This window comes from Engraulis encrasicolus, unplaced genomic scaffold (genome assembly GCF_034702125.1).
Source record: "Engraulis encrasicolus isolate BLACKSEA-1 unplaced genomic scaffold, IST_EnEncr_1.0 scaffold_35_np1212, whole genome shotgun sequence".
Classification (NCBI taxonomy): domain Eukaryota; kingdom Metazoa; phylum Chordata; class Actinopteri; order Clupeiformes; family Engraulidae; genus Engraulis; species Engraulis encrasicolus.
The window spans coordinates 45,001-64,415 of NW_026945654.1; the positions used below are offsets into that span (position 1 = coordinate 45,001).

Consider the following 19,415-nt stretch of genomic DNA (forward strand, 5'->3'; position numbering starts at 1 on the left):
GCAGAGAGAGACAATGCACGCTTCAGAGCATGGACGTGTCTCCAAAACAACAAATTAATTTCAACTCACTCATCAATTTCCTGTTTCACAGAAAAGGGGACAAAGGAGTGAGTAGGCTTGCCCAAATACACAACTCTTCAGGGATCCCAGCTTAGCGTACAATATTCCAAACAATCAGGTAAGTTCCAAAGTAGTTAAAGGTGTAAAGTGATTGGAATATTGGTGATTAAAGTTATCGTAGCTAAACCATAGCAGCGATTATTAACATCTTTTTAAAATTATTTAGTCTTAAATGAATGTTTTGTCGAAATTCCAACATAAGTTAACGGTTTAAAATAATTAGAATGCTGATGTTTAGAGTTAAGATCTTTCAGTAACAAAATGAAACCATTTATTTGATGATTTATTCTTACATGAATGTCTGTATCACTTGTTAACCCTCCTCTCGTCTTCGGGTCGTCACCGACCCGTTTTCAACTTTGACTGGGGGGGGGGTTCTGCCTCATTTCAGCAAATTGATCAATTTAGTCTGGGCATAGTTCAGCATGCTCTCATTTAACCCTCTCGGCGCCACAGGTTTTTGCCCAAAACTGATGATTTTGACATGTTATATTCAAAAGGCTGTGGCTTAACATGGGTAATAGATAGAGCCTGACAATTAATGAGACAAATATTGAGGATGACCCAAAGTTTATTTTGGGAGTAAATTATCCCATCTAATTTGCATATTATGACGTCATATGGTGTCGGCCATTTTGAATTTATAATGAGTTATTGGATATTTTTGCATATTTTCAAAATATTTTTAATAATTTATCTAATTTAATTTATAAAACTTCCCCAGACACCTTCACTATTATGTTCTGTGCATACATGTTAGTCTAGAAAGCAATACATTGTACACTAAAAGTGTAATTTGTAACTAATATAGTGCAACAATGTAGCATAGTGACAAACACAAGTGAATGGACGGTTGCCGTTTTGCCTGTAGGGACTGGTCTATGAAGGTGACAAGTTATTTTTTAGTGCATGGACACCCTTCACAGCAATGCCCAGCATACAGATTCTATCTTCACTAGGGGTATTATGTGCATTGTGTCCATTTGTGTGTCTTTGAACCAAGTACAGCAGGCCTACAGTAGCCTACAGTAGGCCTGTCAGCGTACACCCTGAAGGACTCTGGGTATGGGCTACATGTCTAAAAACTTGTGCAAATATCTATTCAAACCCAGTGTTACATTTACTGATATACAAATAGGTGATATAAGGAAAGTGTGTGTGTGTGTGTGTGTGTGTGTGTGTGTGTGTGTGTGGGGGGGGGGGTTGGTTACCTAGCCTATATCGCCCATGTCTTTCTGATGCACCAAACCCCAGCTGGTATCACACTTTTTTGTTGCAAATAGACTCAGTCAGGTCGCAATTGGACATAATTATTACTATTATTATATCATTACAATAGCATTGCTATTTATTTAGACCTGCAGTCGGCAGGAACAGTGTCGAGTGCTTCCGTTTTGCACCGAGTAGAATGCGCACGAGACCTCTGTGTCTCGGGCGCATACTCCTCTCACTCCATCCCCCACTGTTGGCAGGAATATGCGCACTTCTTTTGTCTTCATTTACTTTTCTACTTAGTATACAAGCTCTTCTACAAACATCCTGACCACTGTCACCCTCCAGATGATGAATATTGACTCTGTAACAGGCAAATTACGACGCGTTGCTTCATTCCCCTGCCATTGCAATGAACGTCGCCAGCGTATACAAAGCAGCATGAAATTACCTCGCATCTCGATCGGAAAAAAACTCCCCTTCCTCAATATACAAGTCTCCTGCAGAAACGAACACTTCTATTGTGTACTTACAAGTGAATGAATGAAGGATTTTCTTGTTACAGTCCCCATGATCGACGAATAGGCTGTCGATAGTTTCCCTCAGGCAACAGTAACATGGGAAGTATAACGCGGCAGAAAATACACTCCTGTTTGCATATTACCTCATTTAGGGGCGAAATATATGATGAATACATATGTACAATCATGACAAGTTACCATTTGAGTGCATTTGGTCGTTTATTCAGTAGAATTATCCACGTAATGTCACTACAAGGCTGCTTCCGTCTTTCGCGTTGTTTCACAGGGGAGAAGTTACTTCCGCAATGTCCGAGGTTTGTAGTTTTGTAGTTTTCTTAAACAAAATACCATATAAGGCGTCCCAATTTGTTTAGAACTGAAGTACTACATGTCTGCCACCCAATGGAGTGGAAGTTGAACTACATTTGATATCCTATTTGAAAAAAACGGCCGTTGTAATCAATACGGCATCTCGTCGACAAAAGTCGCCTGTGGCGCCCAGAGGGTTAACAATGAAATAGTGTATCTAAGTAGGGTTCTAAAAGTATTTTGACTATTGTATGACAAGAAAAAAGACATAAGGAGATAAAAAATAACAGTTTCCGCCGTTCTTCGGAGTCTAATTTTGCGTAGTTTTCATATGGATCCTTCAAATTATATATTTGGATCAAATTCGCGCTTTCATTATGTATGATGATGATTTGCTAAAGATTGGCTATGAAATAGTTTATAAAAATGTGCTAACATGGTAATTGAATGTGCCAAATACATTGTGAGCCCAAACTAGTAAAATATAGCCTTCAAATAGCACTCACAGTTTTCTGTCTACAGTACATATTGAACATTATTTACTTTTAATACCGTAAATGTACAAGTATGACTCTACAGTGACTGTTACCCTATATCACTGTAAAGGTAAACCTCAGCTAGAGTGAGAATCCAGATGAGGGCTGAAAAGTGTTTACAGGAAATTGGACGAAAACAATAATTCATTTTCAGGGTTATATAAAGACAATGTGAGGTGGCTACCATATTTTCTCTGTGCCTGTGTCCCATTTCCAGAGTGAAAAAATTGAGAGAAGATATACAATCACACAGGTTTTAGATCATGTTTTTGATGACAATGCGGAGGACAAAGGTTGGTGATGTTAGAGGTTAGATTCCGCGATGTGGATGAGCTGTCATGCCTCACCTGCAAGAAATCACTCTGCCCATAGCACTTGAGTTACATTTTACCAGGCATGTACACACACAAGTCACACACACACACACACACACACACACACACACACACACACACACACACACACACACACACACACACACACACACACACACACACACACACAAACATGAGTGTGATGCATTGGTTTGGCTTGTCCCATGCAGTGCACCCCATCATCTATGCTTCATCAATGCTTCTGGGGGTGGGGTTCCTTGCACAGGGACACCTATCATGGGGATTCCTCACTTGATATTACACCTGACACACAATAGGTACACTTCAGATGGCCTTAATCAGCCATTCCACTTTGAACACCATTTTTAGTGGAGGGGAGTAGTTGACCCACAGGGACTCAAACTCGGACCTATGGGGTAAAAAACTGGGGCTCTGACCACTACACCACAGAGCCAGGCTTGATGGGAGGTAAAGCACACATCCACATGGCCACTCCATTAGAGTTCCTTCATTAAAACAAATCCTATTTCCCTCGTTTCTCTATGTAATAACATACGGGTTGAAAACGACCCGAATACCATAGATGTAACTATTGTGAATAAAATGAAAAATAAAAATGTGAGACAAAAATTGTTTTTCAAGATGTGTTCTACTACTGCACAGTGATATCCAGGTAGCAATAAATCAGTGTAATTTCTTATATCACATCTTAGAGGTTACTTTTTCATTTTTTTTTAACAATCGAAATCAAGGGGTATGTGTACAAAACAAGAACCTTAAACCCTTGACAAAACATTAAAACCAATATTTCCATAAGAAAGGGAATCCTAAAGGTCAGTCAAGCCATGAGAAAAAGGAATGGTGACATATCATTGTTATTTGTCACTTTTACAGCTGATTTAAAACACGGGTCGAAACCGACCCGTGAACACCGGGCATGTTAATAGGAAATGAAGACAAGACAAGGGTTAAGGCGAGACACTAAAGGTGAATAGGCTAAAAAAATTAACTTGCAGATATCACCATGAAACTTTTCCAGTGGATTACTCATACATATAGGAGAAAAAAATGTATTGGAAGTTTTCTGAAATCTTATATTTAAATATGGTAATTAGGCTATGTCTAATTAAGTATGCGCTAATTTGCATATATATTCAAAAGTGTAAAACTTGACATGTGGAAGAGCCAGACTCAAAATTCTTTTTTCATTGTGTTATTACAGCAATTTAAAAGATTTTGTCACAGGGGTTCATGGATATCTCATTTTGTTTCCCAGAAAATCTTAAAAAACTGCTATTAGCCCTGAAAATTTGATTTTTCGCCTCATTTTAAGAGGAAAAGTCCTATAAATCAGGCTTAGAACGATATAACAACAAAATCCTGTCACAGAATCTTCCATATACAGTCAGGAATAGGACCAGAAAGTTTAGTGTATGTAAGTCATACAGAAGTGGAGTTTTAGGCCTTTGAGTGTGAGGAAAACCTCATTTTGAGAAAATGGCTGTTAAAGATTTGTATAGAAAAAATCCATAGATTTCTGTTAAAAGTCACAACATACATTAAAAAATGGCATTAGGATGAATGCAGGATGAAGATATGCATGTATTACACTAAAACTGATTACTCTATTACATTTATAACATATGAATATTTTTCATTTTATCATAAATGGTATCAACATGGCATGTACAGTGCACCATCATCAGTGATCTGGCTTTCGAGGTTGTAATCCTGTACCCCCTATCTCTTCCAGCCATTCATTGCACCATTGTGAAGTGAAATCACCTGTTTTGGGCCATACATGTGCACTTCAAGAATGCTATTTTACTTAACAACTGGTTCAGTGAATGGCTGGAACAAATATTGGGCGCAGGATAGCAATTTATGAAGTAAACAAACAGACAATAACAAACAAGCAGTGACAAACCAAACTATAACATGCCTGTGCAACAACTTGGGAACACAACACTGTCAATGAATCACTTTAATAATAACATACAGTGAGTCCAATATGTATTTGATCCCTTTCTGATTTTGCCGGTTTGCCCACTAATAAAGACATGATCAGTCTATACATTTATGATAATATGTATTCAAACATGGAGAGACAGAATATCAAAAATAAATTCCAGAAAATAACTTAAAATAATATATTTTAATTTATTTGTATTTAATTTAGGCAAATAAGTATTTGACCCCTCTAGCTAAAGAAGATAAAGTGCTTTGTGGCAAAGCCCTAGTTGTCTAGCACTGAGGTCAGATGCTTCTTTTAGTTGATGACAATGTTTGTGCATATAGTAGAAAATATTTTTGCCCATTTTCTTTGCACATTATCTCTAAAACATTAATAGTTTGTGGCTGTAGCTTGGCAAATGGGAGGTTCAGTTCTCTCCATATAATTACTATAGGGTTAATATTTGGAGACTGTCTAGGCCACTTCACGACTTTAATATGCTTCTTATTGAGCCACTCCTTCGTTGCTTTGACTGTATGTTGTGTATTATAGTCATGTTGGGAGATCCAAAGATGGCCCACCCTTCAGTGTAGTGGTGGAGGGAAGGACGTTTGCACTCAGGATTGCACATTACATGTCTCCCTCCATCCATTCGTTGACGATGTGAAGTTGTCCTGTGCCTTGGCCACACACACACCCTCAAACCATAATGATACCACTTTCATGCATGATGGTGAGGAGGGTGTTCTTGGGATCATAGACAGTAGTACTCTTTCTCAAAACACATTGAATTGTGATAATGCCAAACATCTTGATTTTGGTTTCATCTGACTACAGCATCTCCTTATCATATCCTAAATCAGTCTGATGTCCGTTGGCAAACCTCAAGTGGGACTGCACAGGTTCCTTCTGAAGTAAAGGTACCATGTGTGCACATCAGGAATTTAAACCTCTGTGGCATTAAGTGCTACCAGTAGTTTTCTCAGTGATTTTGGTCAGTAGCTTTGATATCATTGCCTATTTCATACCGTATAGCTCTAGGGTGATTTCTTTCTGTTCTCATGATTATCAAATCCCTACAAAAGGTCAAATCTTGTATAGAACCCTAGACAGGCTGATGGATAGTCATTTTGTATTCCTCACATTTTGGAATAAATGCATCAAGAGTTGGGTCATTAATACCCAGTATCTTTCTTGTGGCTTTGCAGCCCATTTAATCTTTGTTCAGGTCTAAAATCGTGTCTCTGATATCATTTGACCACTCTTTGATCTTTCCCATGCTGGTGAGGTTGTGTGACTGATTCACTCATACTATGGACTGATTCTGCTGATTCAATGTGGCTTTTATGCATGTTAGTATGTACAGGTGTCTTTAATTCAGATGACAAGTTGATCGGAAGTGCCCATCTGGTCTGTGGGCCCAGAACTGTAATCAGTTGGCAGGGGATCAAATACTTATTTTGCTCGATGAAATGGAAATAAATTAATATATATTCTCTTAACCCTTTAAGCGCCACAATTTATTTTTCAAAAAAGCTGAATTTTGGCATGATAAATTCAAATGACTGTGGCTTGACACTGGTAACAGATAGGGCTCGGCAGTAAATTAGACAAATATTGGGGATGGCTCCAAGATTATTTTGGGAGTTAATATGCATACCTAATTTGCATGTTATGACGTCATATGGTGGCGGCCATTTTGAATTTTGAATTAGTTATGGAAAATATTTATAATTTTCAATAGATTATTGAATTATTTTAGCAATATTTTGTCATTCCATTACTATCATCTAGTGCACATACACTATGGTCAAGGAAATGAGTATTTTTAGGCATAAAATATAGTATATATTGTAATATTGCAATAGGCCTAATATAATGCAATATTTTTCAAAAGAGCTGAATGTTGGCATGATAAATTCAAATGACTGTGGCTTGACACTGGTAACAGATAGAGCTTGACTGTCAATTAGACAAATATTGGGGATGACCCCAAGATTATTTTGGGAGTAAATATGCATACCTAATTTACATGTTATGACATCATATGGTGGCGGCCATTTTGAATTTTTAATAATTTTTGGAAAATATTGATAATTTTCAATAGATTATTGAATTTATTTAGCAATATTTGACATTCCATTACTATCACGTAGTGCACATACACTATGGTCAAGGAAATAAGTAGTTTTAGGCAGAATATATATAGTATATATTGTAATAGGCTATTGCAATAGGCCTAATATAATGCAATAATATTGAAATATATAATGCAACAATTACTACTTTTGCCTGGAGGGCCGAACATGTTTGTATCTGTAACCTGTACCTTTTTAGCTTGTGAAACTTTCACAGAAAGGGTCAGCACACACATATTCAATTCATATTTATGCCTATTTTTACATCTGTATAGCCTACTATGGCCTTTGGAGCAGGCGCTGTATAGGCAGTAAAATGGTTGATCATGGCACAGTCTAGCTCAGTGACTTCTACAGTTTGTCACTTACATTTCACAAAACTAATGGGCAAACTGTCAATATAATGGGTATGAAATCACAAGTATTATATCCATAGTATTGTGTCCAACGTAATTAGGCTACGTTATAGCCTGACACCTGAAGTAGATCAGAAACACAATCCCCGCCCCCTCGCGTGGAGAGCGCAGCGCCCTTCCACCCTCTCCCCCGTTTGAGAGAAATATATCACCACCTCTTTCGTCTTTATTTGCTCTTTTACTGATTTATAACTCTTACAAAGACAGTCAAGACGCAAAAAGTCTAATTGTCAACGACGAGTCTAAAACATTCATGTTTTAGGGTTGCCTATGCGTCTTCTCTTCACCGTGCGTTCTATTACCAAAACCTCTCCATGCGGAGATATGGCACGTTCGCCGCTGCCATCCACCCAGTAGAAGTCAGAAAGAGGGACAGAATGAGTGCGTGTGTGCTGCTTGGTGAACAGTGTTTGTCTGATCCCAGGATTATTGCGTTTGCGTCCGGATAGGTGGCTACCCGCATCTCCGGGGGCTGAATGGAGGCAGCCCAAGCTAACATTACCAGACCCACTTCTCTCACCCCTAATTCCTCCACCAATACCTGTATGGACACCACGATTGCATTCGCCACTACCACCGACTCACTTGAGATCGGATAAAGTCACCGAATGAGTTTCAATGTATGTGTGTGCTTAGAGAACATCCTTGCTTCGCATGTCGGCATCACAGCCTTCGGAAGTTTCGCCACGGTAAACAAAGAGTGCTCGTCCGATCATTATCCCCCTCGTGAGATAAAAACTGTCCTTCGGAGTCAGAATAGGCAAATAACAAGCTCAGAACTTCATCACGATTCAACTTCTCACTAGCCATGATGAAATAGCTCGCTGATAGTTCACTGATAACAACACAAACCCAACTCGCACGCCTCGAGTCAAAGACGCAAAGTGGCTACTTCCGCATTTTGTAGTCGCGTCACAGGTCGTGTCTTTTACTGCTTCACCAAAGACTCTGTGAACTACAAAATGACGCAATCGTAGTCTTGTTTGAAAGGGTAGCATGTCTGCCAACTACTGGTAGGGAGGATGAACACTATTAAGACCGCTGGTTTGATCTACATGCGCTTTTGTTCATGATGACGTACTGTCGCAATTCTGCGACTTTGGCGCTTAAAGGGTTAAGTTAATTTCTGGATTTTCTTTTTGATATGCTGTCTCTCCATATTAGAATACATATTATCATAACATTTATTGACTGATCATGTCTTTGTTAGTAGGCAAACCAACAAAATCAGCAAGGGATCAAATACATATTGGACTCACTGTATTAGCTCATCCCAGCACCATATGTGGGCCCCTCTTTCAGTTCCTGCTGGTGTCTTTTTATTTTTTTTGCTGAACTGACAACCTTGCGCTTACGCTTGGATGATGCATTCAGAGTAGCCTCTGCCTTTGCCACTCTGACTGTGTCGGAGGCCATTTCACTCAGCGTGATGACGGTGCTCTCAAGCCACAGCCTCTCCATGACAGACAGCATGGCTGAGGCCCCCTCATTAAAAGTGGCTATGGCCATACTCGCAGCTGCCGCCACCCTGCTCCGACCCACAAACACTGTTTTCGGACAGCGGGCCCAAATTACAGAGTTCAAACATTCGTTTGCATTCTGCGTGCCACCATGCTGCATCCTTTGCAGCAGGCTGTCACTTGACATGCGGTGTTAGACTGGGATCAGCTGCTGCCCCACCTCCTTCGACAAAAAGTTAGCAGAGTGTCCCTTGTGGCTCTCTGGGGTTCTACTACTCTCCTCTGCCCTGCGGTACCAACACCACGTTGGACTGCACCTTGTGTGGAGTGGATTTTCATCTGTTGACATGGAGTGCAGTAGACCCGCCCAAATCTCTGCCTTCATTTTCTCCAATGACCCTTGATTGTTAAGAATGGCCCCTCTGTAGTAATTCTGGAGTGTTTTGCATTTGTTTGCTGTTAGCTTTCCCACACCCTTGCCCCCCAACCTCTTTTCTGCGCACAGCTTCCGCAGTGCTGTGCCCATACGCTTGTGTGCATGGTTAATGCATTCAAGCTTCACAATTTCATGGCCAGGGTATGGGTTAAGGGACGTCACCTCTCTGAAAGCAGCACTGTCCCCATCGGATAGCATCTCGGTGTATCTCATTTGGTGACGAGAGACAGATCTGGCCCACATTCTCTTTGCTGCTTCCTGCTCCATTGTCTTGCTGGAGTCAGTGAAGTTTTTGGAGCAGTCACTGTGTGTCTCCCTCCAGCTGGTCAGCTCCTGCTCTGTTATCTTGCCCTCATTCTTTGCATTTTCTTTTATGGCACAGGAGTGGCAGTAGGAGGACAGCACCTCATAATCTATCACTAGGCCAGTAAGAATGTCTATGCAGACACCAATGCCATAGTGAGAGGTGAATCCCCTCTTTTGCCAAGTGCCATCAAAGGAGACACTAATGTTAATGACAGCATCTGCTTCATTCTTCAGCTGCTCTGCCACCTCCACATTAACATCAGCATAGGCCTGTCTTATCAGCTCCCTGGTTTTTTGTAGTGACTCCATGCCTCTCTCAATTTCTGCCACTAAAATGAAATGTAAATTGTATCAGTAATAGTTCCCTCTGTTGGATTTTACTGATACAGTACACATTTCACTTTAGTGGCATGAGGCATGGTCCTACCTAGGTAGGCTATTCATTTCATACAAAGGGCCTGAAGATGACACTGCTTGGCACCAATTGAGTTTGGAGTGGATGGGGTTAAATTGAAGTTTGAAGCAATTAGATCTGCTTGAACCCAGTTACTGTTTGGCCAGAAATTACACCTGCCCATATAAAAAGCATAGTCTAACAAGCAATTTATATAGAAGAGAGAGAGAGAGAGAGAGAGAGAGAGAGAGAGAGAGAGAGAGAGAGAGAGAGAGAGAGAGAGAGAGAGTGTGTGTGTGTGTGTGTGCGCGCGCGCATGCACGCTCATGTGAGAGACATTTCCCCATCTCTTGCACCTCTCCCCCATGTCCTTTGGACATAATTTGATATGACAATTTAATTTCTAGTCCCTCTTTGTCTGCCACTGAAGTGAAAATGAAAAGTTGCACTGCAAAAGTAAAATTGACCAACAACACAGTGAATGATGACACTTTATTTAAACCAAACCTTACTCCAAAATATGCATTTCATTACTGTATAGGCCTACATAACTGAATAAGCCTAGAACATAGGCCTACATATGAATTAAAAAGCACAAGAACCATGGCCACCTTATTTGTGCAGCCTTTAGCCTACACTAGTAACAATATCCTAACTGTACCCTATTGTTTTTCCATAGCCTACCTGTCACTCTCCTGTCATGCCTCTGGTACGATTTTAGATGGAAACTAGGAATCCCTAGCACCTTGCTCATCTTCTTCAGTGCTGCATACCCCAGCCCCAGTTCATGCGCTAAGAGAACCATTCTTGTATTCACGTCAAACGCGACATCCCCCCTGGTCTCGCCCTGAAGCCGAGGCGAAGTATACACACTGCGTCTAAAGGCATCGTTGTCACCGCAGCTATGGCATTCTAACATGACACTGCTACAAAAGCCTTGGTTTTTAGGATCAATTGTGATCCTCAAACCGGAGGCAGCGCAATGCGGACAGATTAGGTCTCGGATGATCTCGTTCAGCTGCGCAATATGAAAGAGAAGCCACTGCTGCGTGGCCATATCACCGTGGTCTAAATCATCATGTTGGCACAATGCCAACTTGCGCTCGGAGGCACTCCGACGCGAAGATGTGTCAGATGGAAGTTCATGTCGGACTCGTTTTGTACGAGCAGCTGCCAATTGACTTGTTCTTGAAAAGTTTCCTTTCCGAGGCATTTTGTTTGGATTTTTTAAATGCCCCGCGAAAACTAAAGGAGGAAGTGTCAGTGACGCGCGGTGTCAAAACCAATCGCATTATCGGATATCAGAACCAGGCAATCAGCTTTCACAATAATCTTTAAATCCCCTGACAGCTTTCACGATTGGCTGTGGATATATAAAAAAAATAGACTACCCTTATATGGAATTCCCTTATATCGTAGTTGTTTTCTATGGCTCTGAGTTTCCTGCAGTAGAAAGAAGGGGAGGAATGACTTCGTGATAGTCGCGCCTAAAGGAAATCCCGGAAGTTCGGCGAAATTTCAATGGCGCAAGTGCACAAGTCGCATTAAAATAGACGTTTATAGTGCAATATGCGTATTTTATTTATGGCAGTTTGAAAGAATACATGTTAAGGATGTGATCTAGCTTAAAATCTCGAAATTGGTCATGTCATGAAAAATCAATGTTTTTGCCTGCCATGTCTCGCCTTAAGAGTGTAAATGTAAAGGGCTTGTCAGTGGACTTTGGCTCCGAACAGATAGCAGAGATGGGAGTGCTGAGTGTAATGATTAACCCTCAAGCGACCAGCCTGTTTTTGCGACTAATCTGACCGAGCGGGGTCATTTTTGACCCCAAGGAGTTTATATAGAAATATCAGTATATACATTATTTTTTTGGGGTTCATTCAAATTTATTTACATATTACATCCTGAATTTCCCCCCTGGGGATTAATAAAGTTACTCTACTCTACATACTTGTCCCTCATCTAAAGCTAAAAAATGTGAATTTGAACATTGTATTGTTTTGCAATAAAAATTAGTCAAATTTACATACGTATATGCTAAATATAATGCATGCCCTCATTTGCATATGTAAACATCAAAATACAAAAAACTTTAAATATTTTCTTTTTCTTGTCTCATCATCAGTAATCAACTGAGAAAGTTTCATGGTGATATCTATCATTTACATTTTTAGCCTGTTCACTTGTAGTAGTCTTACCATAATAATACAGTATATTTATGCTAATTATGGAAATTGATCAAAGTGAAACTTAGGGAAACCAAGCTAAATTCTATCCATTAGGCCCATAGATGATATTTCTGCAATAAAACCCTACCTACTAGGGTACTCAACATTTCTGGGTTAATGAAATCACAAGATCAGAGAATATGGAAATTTACATAGACAAAACCATGTCTCAAACATATAACCTTATGCACACTCAACATTTCTCTGAAACTTTTTCTGGACATTGTAGCAGTGAAACGGTGTCTTCCATATATATTAGAGCAAAGAAATGATTCAACAGATGCTTGACCCTTTGTACAGCCATATAATAAGGACAATTCTAAAAACGCCATTGATTTCTACACTGATGACTTATTTCCTCCCTTTTTGTTCATCAGGATGACTTCCATTTCATATTCTCATTATGTGTCTAGGACCACTGTGCCATGATATTAACAAATATGAAGCAATAACAGGAAATGCCACCTGGGTGCCCTCACAATAGGCTTGGTTGGCTGTCACAGGGGTGTCCTATGTATTTATATAATATATTATATTTTAATACTATAAATGTTTATATTATGAATATTTTATATATGTTGACCATGGCCTGCCCCAAGACACAAAATACAAAAACTAGAGTTTGAAAATTACATCACAGGTGTTTTGATTTTAAATCCCATATAGATGGTCCAATCCTCACAACATGCACAACATATGTATTGACAAACTCCTAGAAGGACAAGTTTTTCTGATGAAAATTGCAGAAATGCTGTATGAAAATATGTGCCCGGGGTCATAAATGACCCCAGTCGGTCGCTTTAGGGTTAACCTGTTCATCTGCTTTATTGATGTGTGGGCAGTTGAGGGATTTTGCCAGAGGGGGGCATGCCAGTATTACTATAAACCGTGCTTAAACAGACACTGTAAACCACTAGCCATGTTGCATCTGACTGAAAACCGTGTTCCCTGCTTGGGAAAAGGTGTTATTTTGAACAACTAGGCATGTTTGCTTCAGAGGGGGAGGTGGTTGTAAATGGCTTGACAGGTTGCCTCGAGTGCGTTGTGTGTGTGTGTGTGTGTGTGTGTGTGTGTGTGTGTGTGTGTGTGTGTGTGTGTGTGTGTGTGTGTGTGTGTGTGTGTGTGTGTGTGTGTGTGTGTGTGTGTGTGTGTGCGTGTGTGCGTGCGTGCGTGCGTGTGTGCGTGCGTGCGTGCGTGCGTGCGTGCGTGTGTGGTGGGTTTTCTTGTTGTTGTGCTTTCCTAGCAGCTCGAGCTACGTCGTCACTCGCTCAAAACGCTGCCCACTTTGATTAAAAACACATCTCTGCGGTTTGATTGGTTTGCCAGATTCAGGGCATTTTCGCAGTTGACTGCTATGGATCAAGGATAGACCAATCACAGGTTTATCAATACAATGCTAATAAAACATAGATGGATGGAGGAAGTTAAGGAACAACAAAATCCTAAATTAACCCTAAAGCAACCAAGCCAGGCACATATTTTCCGGCAACAACTTAAAGAAACTCCCGCATACTGACCATTTCTCTGTTCTTTCTTTAACCCTTTAACGCATAACATGGGTCTAAATAGACCGGCTGAGTATAAAATTTCTATATCTTTGTAAGAATACAATTTTCTTACTCAGCACTCCATTAATTCCTCAATTCACTTGTTTTGTCCCTTAGATGACTTAATTTATTTTTATGCATCATAACTTTTTGCCTGAAAACACTTTTTTTGGTTACTACCCCTTTAGCGCATAACATGGGTCTAAAAAGACCCGCATTCATTTCCTATGTAATTTCATCACAAGCTTAATGTCTCTTAGCCATATTGAAAAATGATTTTGATTCTTTTACTTAAAGTCCATCTTTTTATCATGTATGGAGTATTAACTCCCAACATGAATACTTATTTTATCCCTCCTGTTCTCCTTGGGGTCTATTTGACCCCTTTCAATGTTTAACACCTGAAAAATATATGAAGTACATATTTCTTCTGCCTCATCTTTGATGACTTTTCCTAAATATATGTGATACATGTGAAAAAATTGAAATTTCAGCAAAAACGTTTTTCCAAAGTGCTGTACACATTTTGGTTACATCTGTGTTCCTTGGGGTCAATTTGACCCCAATTGTTTCAAGTGTATAAAACATAAATGGAACATCCATATTTTCAATGCAGTCTCACCCCAAGTAGTCAATTTCTGACTACCTTGGACCAGACTGCAATTTTTGACGTGTTGGGTATTCCTTCCACGTCACATTTTGACTATGTGGCCTAACCCTAAACCTATTCCTAAACCTAACCTCAATGACGTTATGCTGCCACAAGGGGGCGCCTTTGAGGACATAGTCAAAATGTGACGTGGAGGGAATACCCAAGACGTCAAAAATTGCAGTCTGGTCAAAGGTACTTAGATATTGACTACTTGGGGTGAGACTGTGTATATATTTTGCAAATAAATGTTAAAATATGTGTAGATAATGTGAAATACATAAAAATAAGCTATTCAGCCATGTTTCTTCTGAACATTTTGCTGTTGTTTGTCCCCTGATAACTAAAAAATACTAATGACATGGGGGAGGCCTAAAACTAATTCACGGCAACATTTTGGACAGTGGTGGCAACTACAGCATTGACATTTTGACAAAATCCACCAACCAAACCTTGTTGTACCTATAGCACCATCATGGCACCCACAAGCCACCCCCTGGTCTGTGCCCAGCATACATAATTATAAGTGATGGTATATTTGAAGAGAAGTTTTATGATTGTGATCCAAATATTGCAATGGACTGATGGTGACAAGTCGTTGTACTTCGTTAGATGGATGCGATCTCAAGGTTGGTTGGTATGTTGAGAGATATAATGGTGCTATTCTTTTCCTCTGTTCAATATGGTGTTCCAAATTGACATAGTTGTCTACAGTATTGGTTATAAACTGGTGCTCCCTGACATAGAGAAGGCAGGAACAGCAACAGCTGTAACTTTTGTGAAGGACATACACATTGACGTCCATACCACAAGTTCTCCAGTGGGCATAAATAGTGAATAGAAGTAAACATACAATTTACTAGCCCTGTTACTTCAAATATTACCTCACTACCATAAACACGTAATAGGCTATGTCTACAAGGAGCACATGCTCATTTTTGCTTATCTTTTATTTATGGTTCTTATGCTTTTTTCCTTATGTGAACACTAATTCAAGCGCAGAAATAATGTAGAAAACAAGGATTTTCTATGATGTTCGCGAATCTCTTGGTTGGCAATGTATCAATGTTCTTACCTAACTATTATACTTGTGCTGTAAATACACATTCAAACATTCAAGGAAAATGAATGTTGAACTTAAAAAAACCTTCTGAATGTTTGGGAATATGTCTATTTCTTTTAGGGTCAAATTAAACCATATGGTAGATAATATCCTTGATAATCAAATGTGTTTTTTCTTTTCAAATTTATAAGTAGAAATTCATATTTAGGGAGTATATGGAGCCACTAAAAGTTCAATTATATGTGTCCATCTGTTTTTAGACCAATTAATGACATTTTATTGTTATTTTTTCTAATTTTCGCCTAGTCATGGATTACGTTTTTTGGTATGTGGGCTATGTGTGGGGGTGCTAGCATATATTTAAATTACTTTTTATGTCACGGTATAAAATTAGAATAAAACACACACAACACGCACCTGTCACTTAGACACGGCAAGGATCGCAAAGATCCAAGTCAAGTCAAGTCAAGTCAAGTTTATTGTCAATTTCTTTACATGCACTGGTCATACAAAGAATTTGAAATTGCGTGTCCACCAGCCAACGGTCCGATCACAAAGATCAGAGGTCACCCAGACTCTCGACCACTGACTTGATCACTAAGATCAGGGGTCACTAAAACTCTCGGCCGCTGGCTTGATCTCAAAGATCAGACGTGTGATGTGTATTCTATTATTGCAATTGATTTGTGTGACAATTGTGATTTGTGAAATTGATTACAGTTTAAGATTTACCGTTATAATAGCGCATGCACAGACTATACACACAAACCATACACACACACGGCAGTCAAACTGGCAGATGTAGTGGAAAAGAAAAAAAAAAAACTGCACCCGCGTGCAACTTCCCCCAACCAGACACTCCAGTGAGCGGACCTCCGTTATTACAATGTTATTACAAGTGGCCCAGGCCCACACTCGCACACGCTTCCTCTCACACACTGCTTGCTGCGCGGCTGCTGCACACACTCAACTTGGCCAATTGCCCAACGTCCGCACTCCAGGGTACCCACACCAGACACCAATAACAGAATACACAATATATACAGTACTACAAAAAGAATACACTTCCTAAGCTACACGCTATACAATAGGCCTATATCTATACAATTTATACCGGTTATAGTCACTAAGACAATCTGGCCACACAGGCAAAGATCACACACAGTAATCTAGAGTCACAAAGACTAAGTCACACAGACTTTGCAGAGGTTCAAACAGATTATCCCTTGCACACAGAACAGGGCCTCTGCTCCTAGTCGTCTACCAAGTGTGCTACACAAAGCATAAACACTCCAATAGTTCGACAGAAAAATCAACGTCGAATGCACACGTTATCAGACCCGAACACACAGTTTACAAAGGCCTACGTCACCCAGACTTAATAACGATTAAGTATCCTGATGACAGAGATCGGTAAGCAGAAGCCGGCTATAGAAGTTTGCTCTGAGTTCTGCTTTTCTCGGGCTCCAAGTTCTGCTTTCTGTAGAAAGAAGGAGGTTGCAGGGGTATTTCTCCTGGGAGAGGAGAACATGTAGCTTTCTCTTGGGAAAGAGGAACTTGAGAGAAGCAGAGGTAAAAAACAACATAGATGCAACGGAATGGAGAGTTGGTCGAGGCCTTGTGTAAGAAGCCTTGTCTCCAAAATAAAGGAATTAACTAGAAAAATACCATTGTTTAAACTATGTTGAATTAGGGGTTAAAACACCATTGCACAAGCTGATGTATTATTATTTTCAATAAAAAGGATAGTGTAGAAAACCACAATTGTAAACTTTCGATTACGTCACAACCAAAAAGGAGGGGCCATGAGGCTCTGTTTGCATAAAAGCAGAGTCCCTGGCCCCAGAGAGGCAGAAGCTGTTGGACGATTGTCTTGAACACATCAGGCATCTTCTCAGGGCTGATCAGCACTTTGCTCGTTGGTACAAGGTAATCTGTTGGCCTTTTGGCTGCAAACGTTTTCTTCCTTCTATCATGCATTGGTATTACTGTGTATGTTTGGCATTGTATTATTATTTGCAATAGTAAGTAATAAATGCCATCAACAACGACTTCAAATTCTGAGCACATTGTGTTTTTGTGTGGATCCATTTGCTTGAGGTCAGAACATTCAGCGGGCGCTTGCTGCCCCAGGCGGTCAGTGAACCAGCAAAAATCCATGACAGTCGTCACAATTGGCAACTACATTATCCCTCAGGCATTGATCTATTTTTCTTATCTTATTGCCATCTCCTCCCTTCCCCAATATATTCCTCTCCTCCATTCTGTTCTCTTGTCTCTTTTCCTTTCATGTTCTCTCTTTCTTTTCTTGTCTTTTGCTCTCCTCCCCTCCTCTCATCTCCCTCCTCTCGCTATTCCCCTTCCTCTCATTCATTCTCCTCCAATCGTCTTGTCTTTTCTCTTTATGTCTTCTCACCACCCATGTTCTCCTCTACTCTCTTTTCTTTCCCCTCCCCCATCATCTTTCCTCCCCATTTCCTTTCATGTCCCCCTCTTCTTTACCCTCCTTTCAGCTTGTCATTCCTCACTTTTCTGCTTATTGTTTTATCTTCTCTGTGTGCATTTCTAAGATTTTTCTTTTTTTATTCGCCTACAAACGCTTTGGTCATTAATTAGTGTGTAATGGCATCAGCACTACAAAAACACAGGTTTTAATATTCATTTTGTTGATGTCTTTTTTCTTGGCTTGGTCCCAGTTTGAATTTTGACAGACACCTACTGTGACATGGACTCCATGGGGCCTCAACAGTCAGGAGGAAAAGAAGTAATAAAGAAGAGAGACGAAGATGAAGCTCCGGCCTCATTTGCAGGTATAGAGAGTTTTTGTCATCTTGTACCCAGACATGTCCACAAAGAAAAAGAAAACCCCTTCCTTAGATACTGAGAACTATCCTAACGACTCGAGCTGGTGTCTGATTTGCCTAGTTGCAGTAGCAAGTGTCCTCGTGATAAAAATGTATCTCTCCTTGAACATAAAGCACAACACAACATCACATAAATGATTTCACATACTACCAGCCCTCCTAAGAGGCAGGTGTCATTGCAGGAGTCACCACCGCAGGCAGTGGTTCAGATGTGCAGCGATTGAACATCACAGCTGAGGGTAGCAGCAACATCAACGCTCCAGCTTTGTCACATAGCAACGTTCAGGGGAGCATCAACATCACCACGAACATCCATCATCATGGTGAGGAGATCTGATTGATCTTGTACTGATGTTCATGGGTAGTTTTAGACCTGAATTGTGTGTGCCTTCTGTTCAGTTTCTTCTGTAGATAAGGGAAAAGAAAGCCTAAACTTTGGAAACTTTGCGCTGGCAGCATATTAGTACATAAACTGCTTTAACTGTGTGTTTGTATTGCTATTGTTGAATACTCTTTAAAACTCTTCACCGTGTGCTATCTTCTGAACTTTTTGATGTGGCCGTGCAGATTACTTGAATAGCTTACATCATTTTATTTGTTATTGTTTCATATGTTCATCTACTGCTGCTGGCTTATTTTATAAAGTAGATCATGATGTTAGCCTACTCCAAGACTTTGCTTACTCTGTGTGGCAGAGCCCCGCAGCCCCAAAGAATAGCCTACGTGCAAACAGTTTATCAAAGGCAACAAACAATGGGTTCTTCACTGGGAATATTAACACACATGAGAATAATGAGAAAACAAGCATAGTATTAATGATAGGTAATGGTCCTCATTTGTTTGTTATGGTGAGCACATCATGTACGATGTTGAAATGATGATCATAAAGTAGCCTTTACAGTCTTAAAGCCTCAGCCTTTGTTT

The 19,415-nt window shown here is 40.0% G+C and overlaps 1 protein-coding gene across 1 annotated transcript in view; it reads left to right on the forward strand.

Moving 5' to 3' along the window:
* The first annotated feature begins 17,492 nt into the window (after positions 1 to 17,492).
* Positions 17,493 to 19,415, forward strand: part of LOC134443692 (NACHT, LRR and PYD domains-containing protein 12-like) — a 36,850-nt gene continuing 34,927 nt past the window's right edge. Inside the window, exons 1-3 of the mRNA XM_063193336.1 lie at positions 17,493 to 17,556; positions 18,324 to 18,437; positions 18,674 to 18,814. Coding sequence (XP_063049406.1) covers positions 18,353 to 18,437; positions 18,674 to 18,814 — 226 coding nt within the window. The 5' untranslated portion in view covers positions 17,493 to 17,556; positions 18,324 to 18,352. The remainder of the gene's footprint in view (positions 17,557 to 18,323; positions 18,438 to 18,673; positions 18,815 to 19,415) is intronic.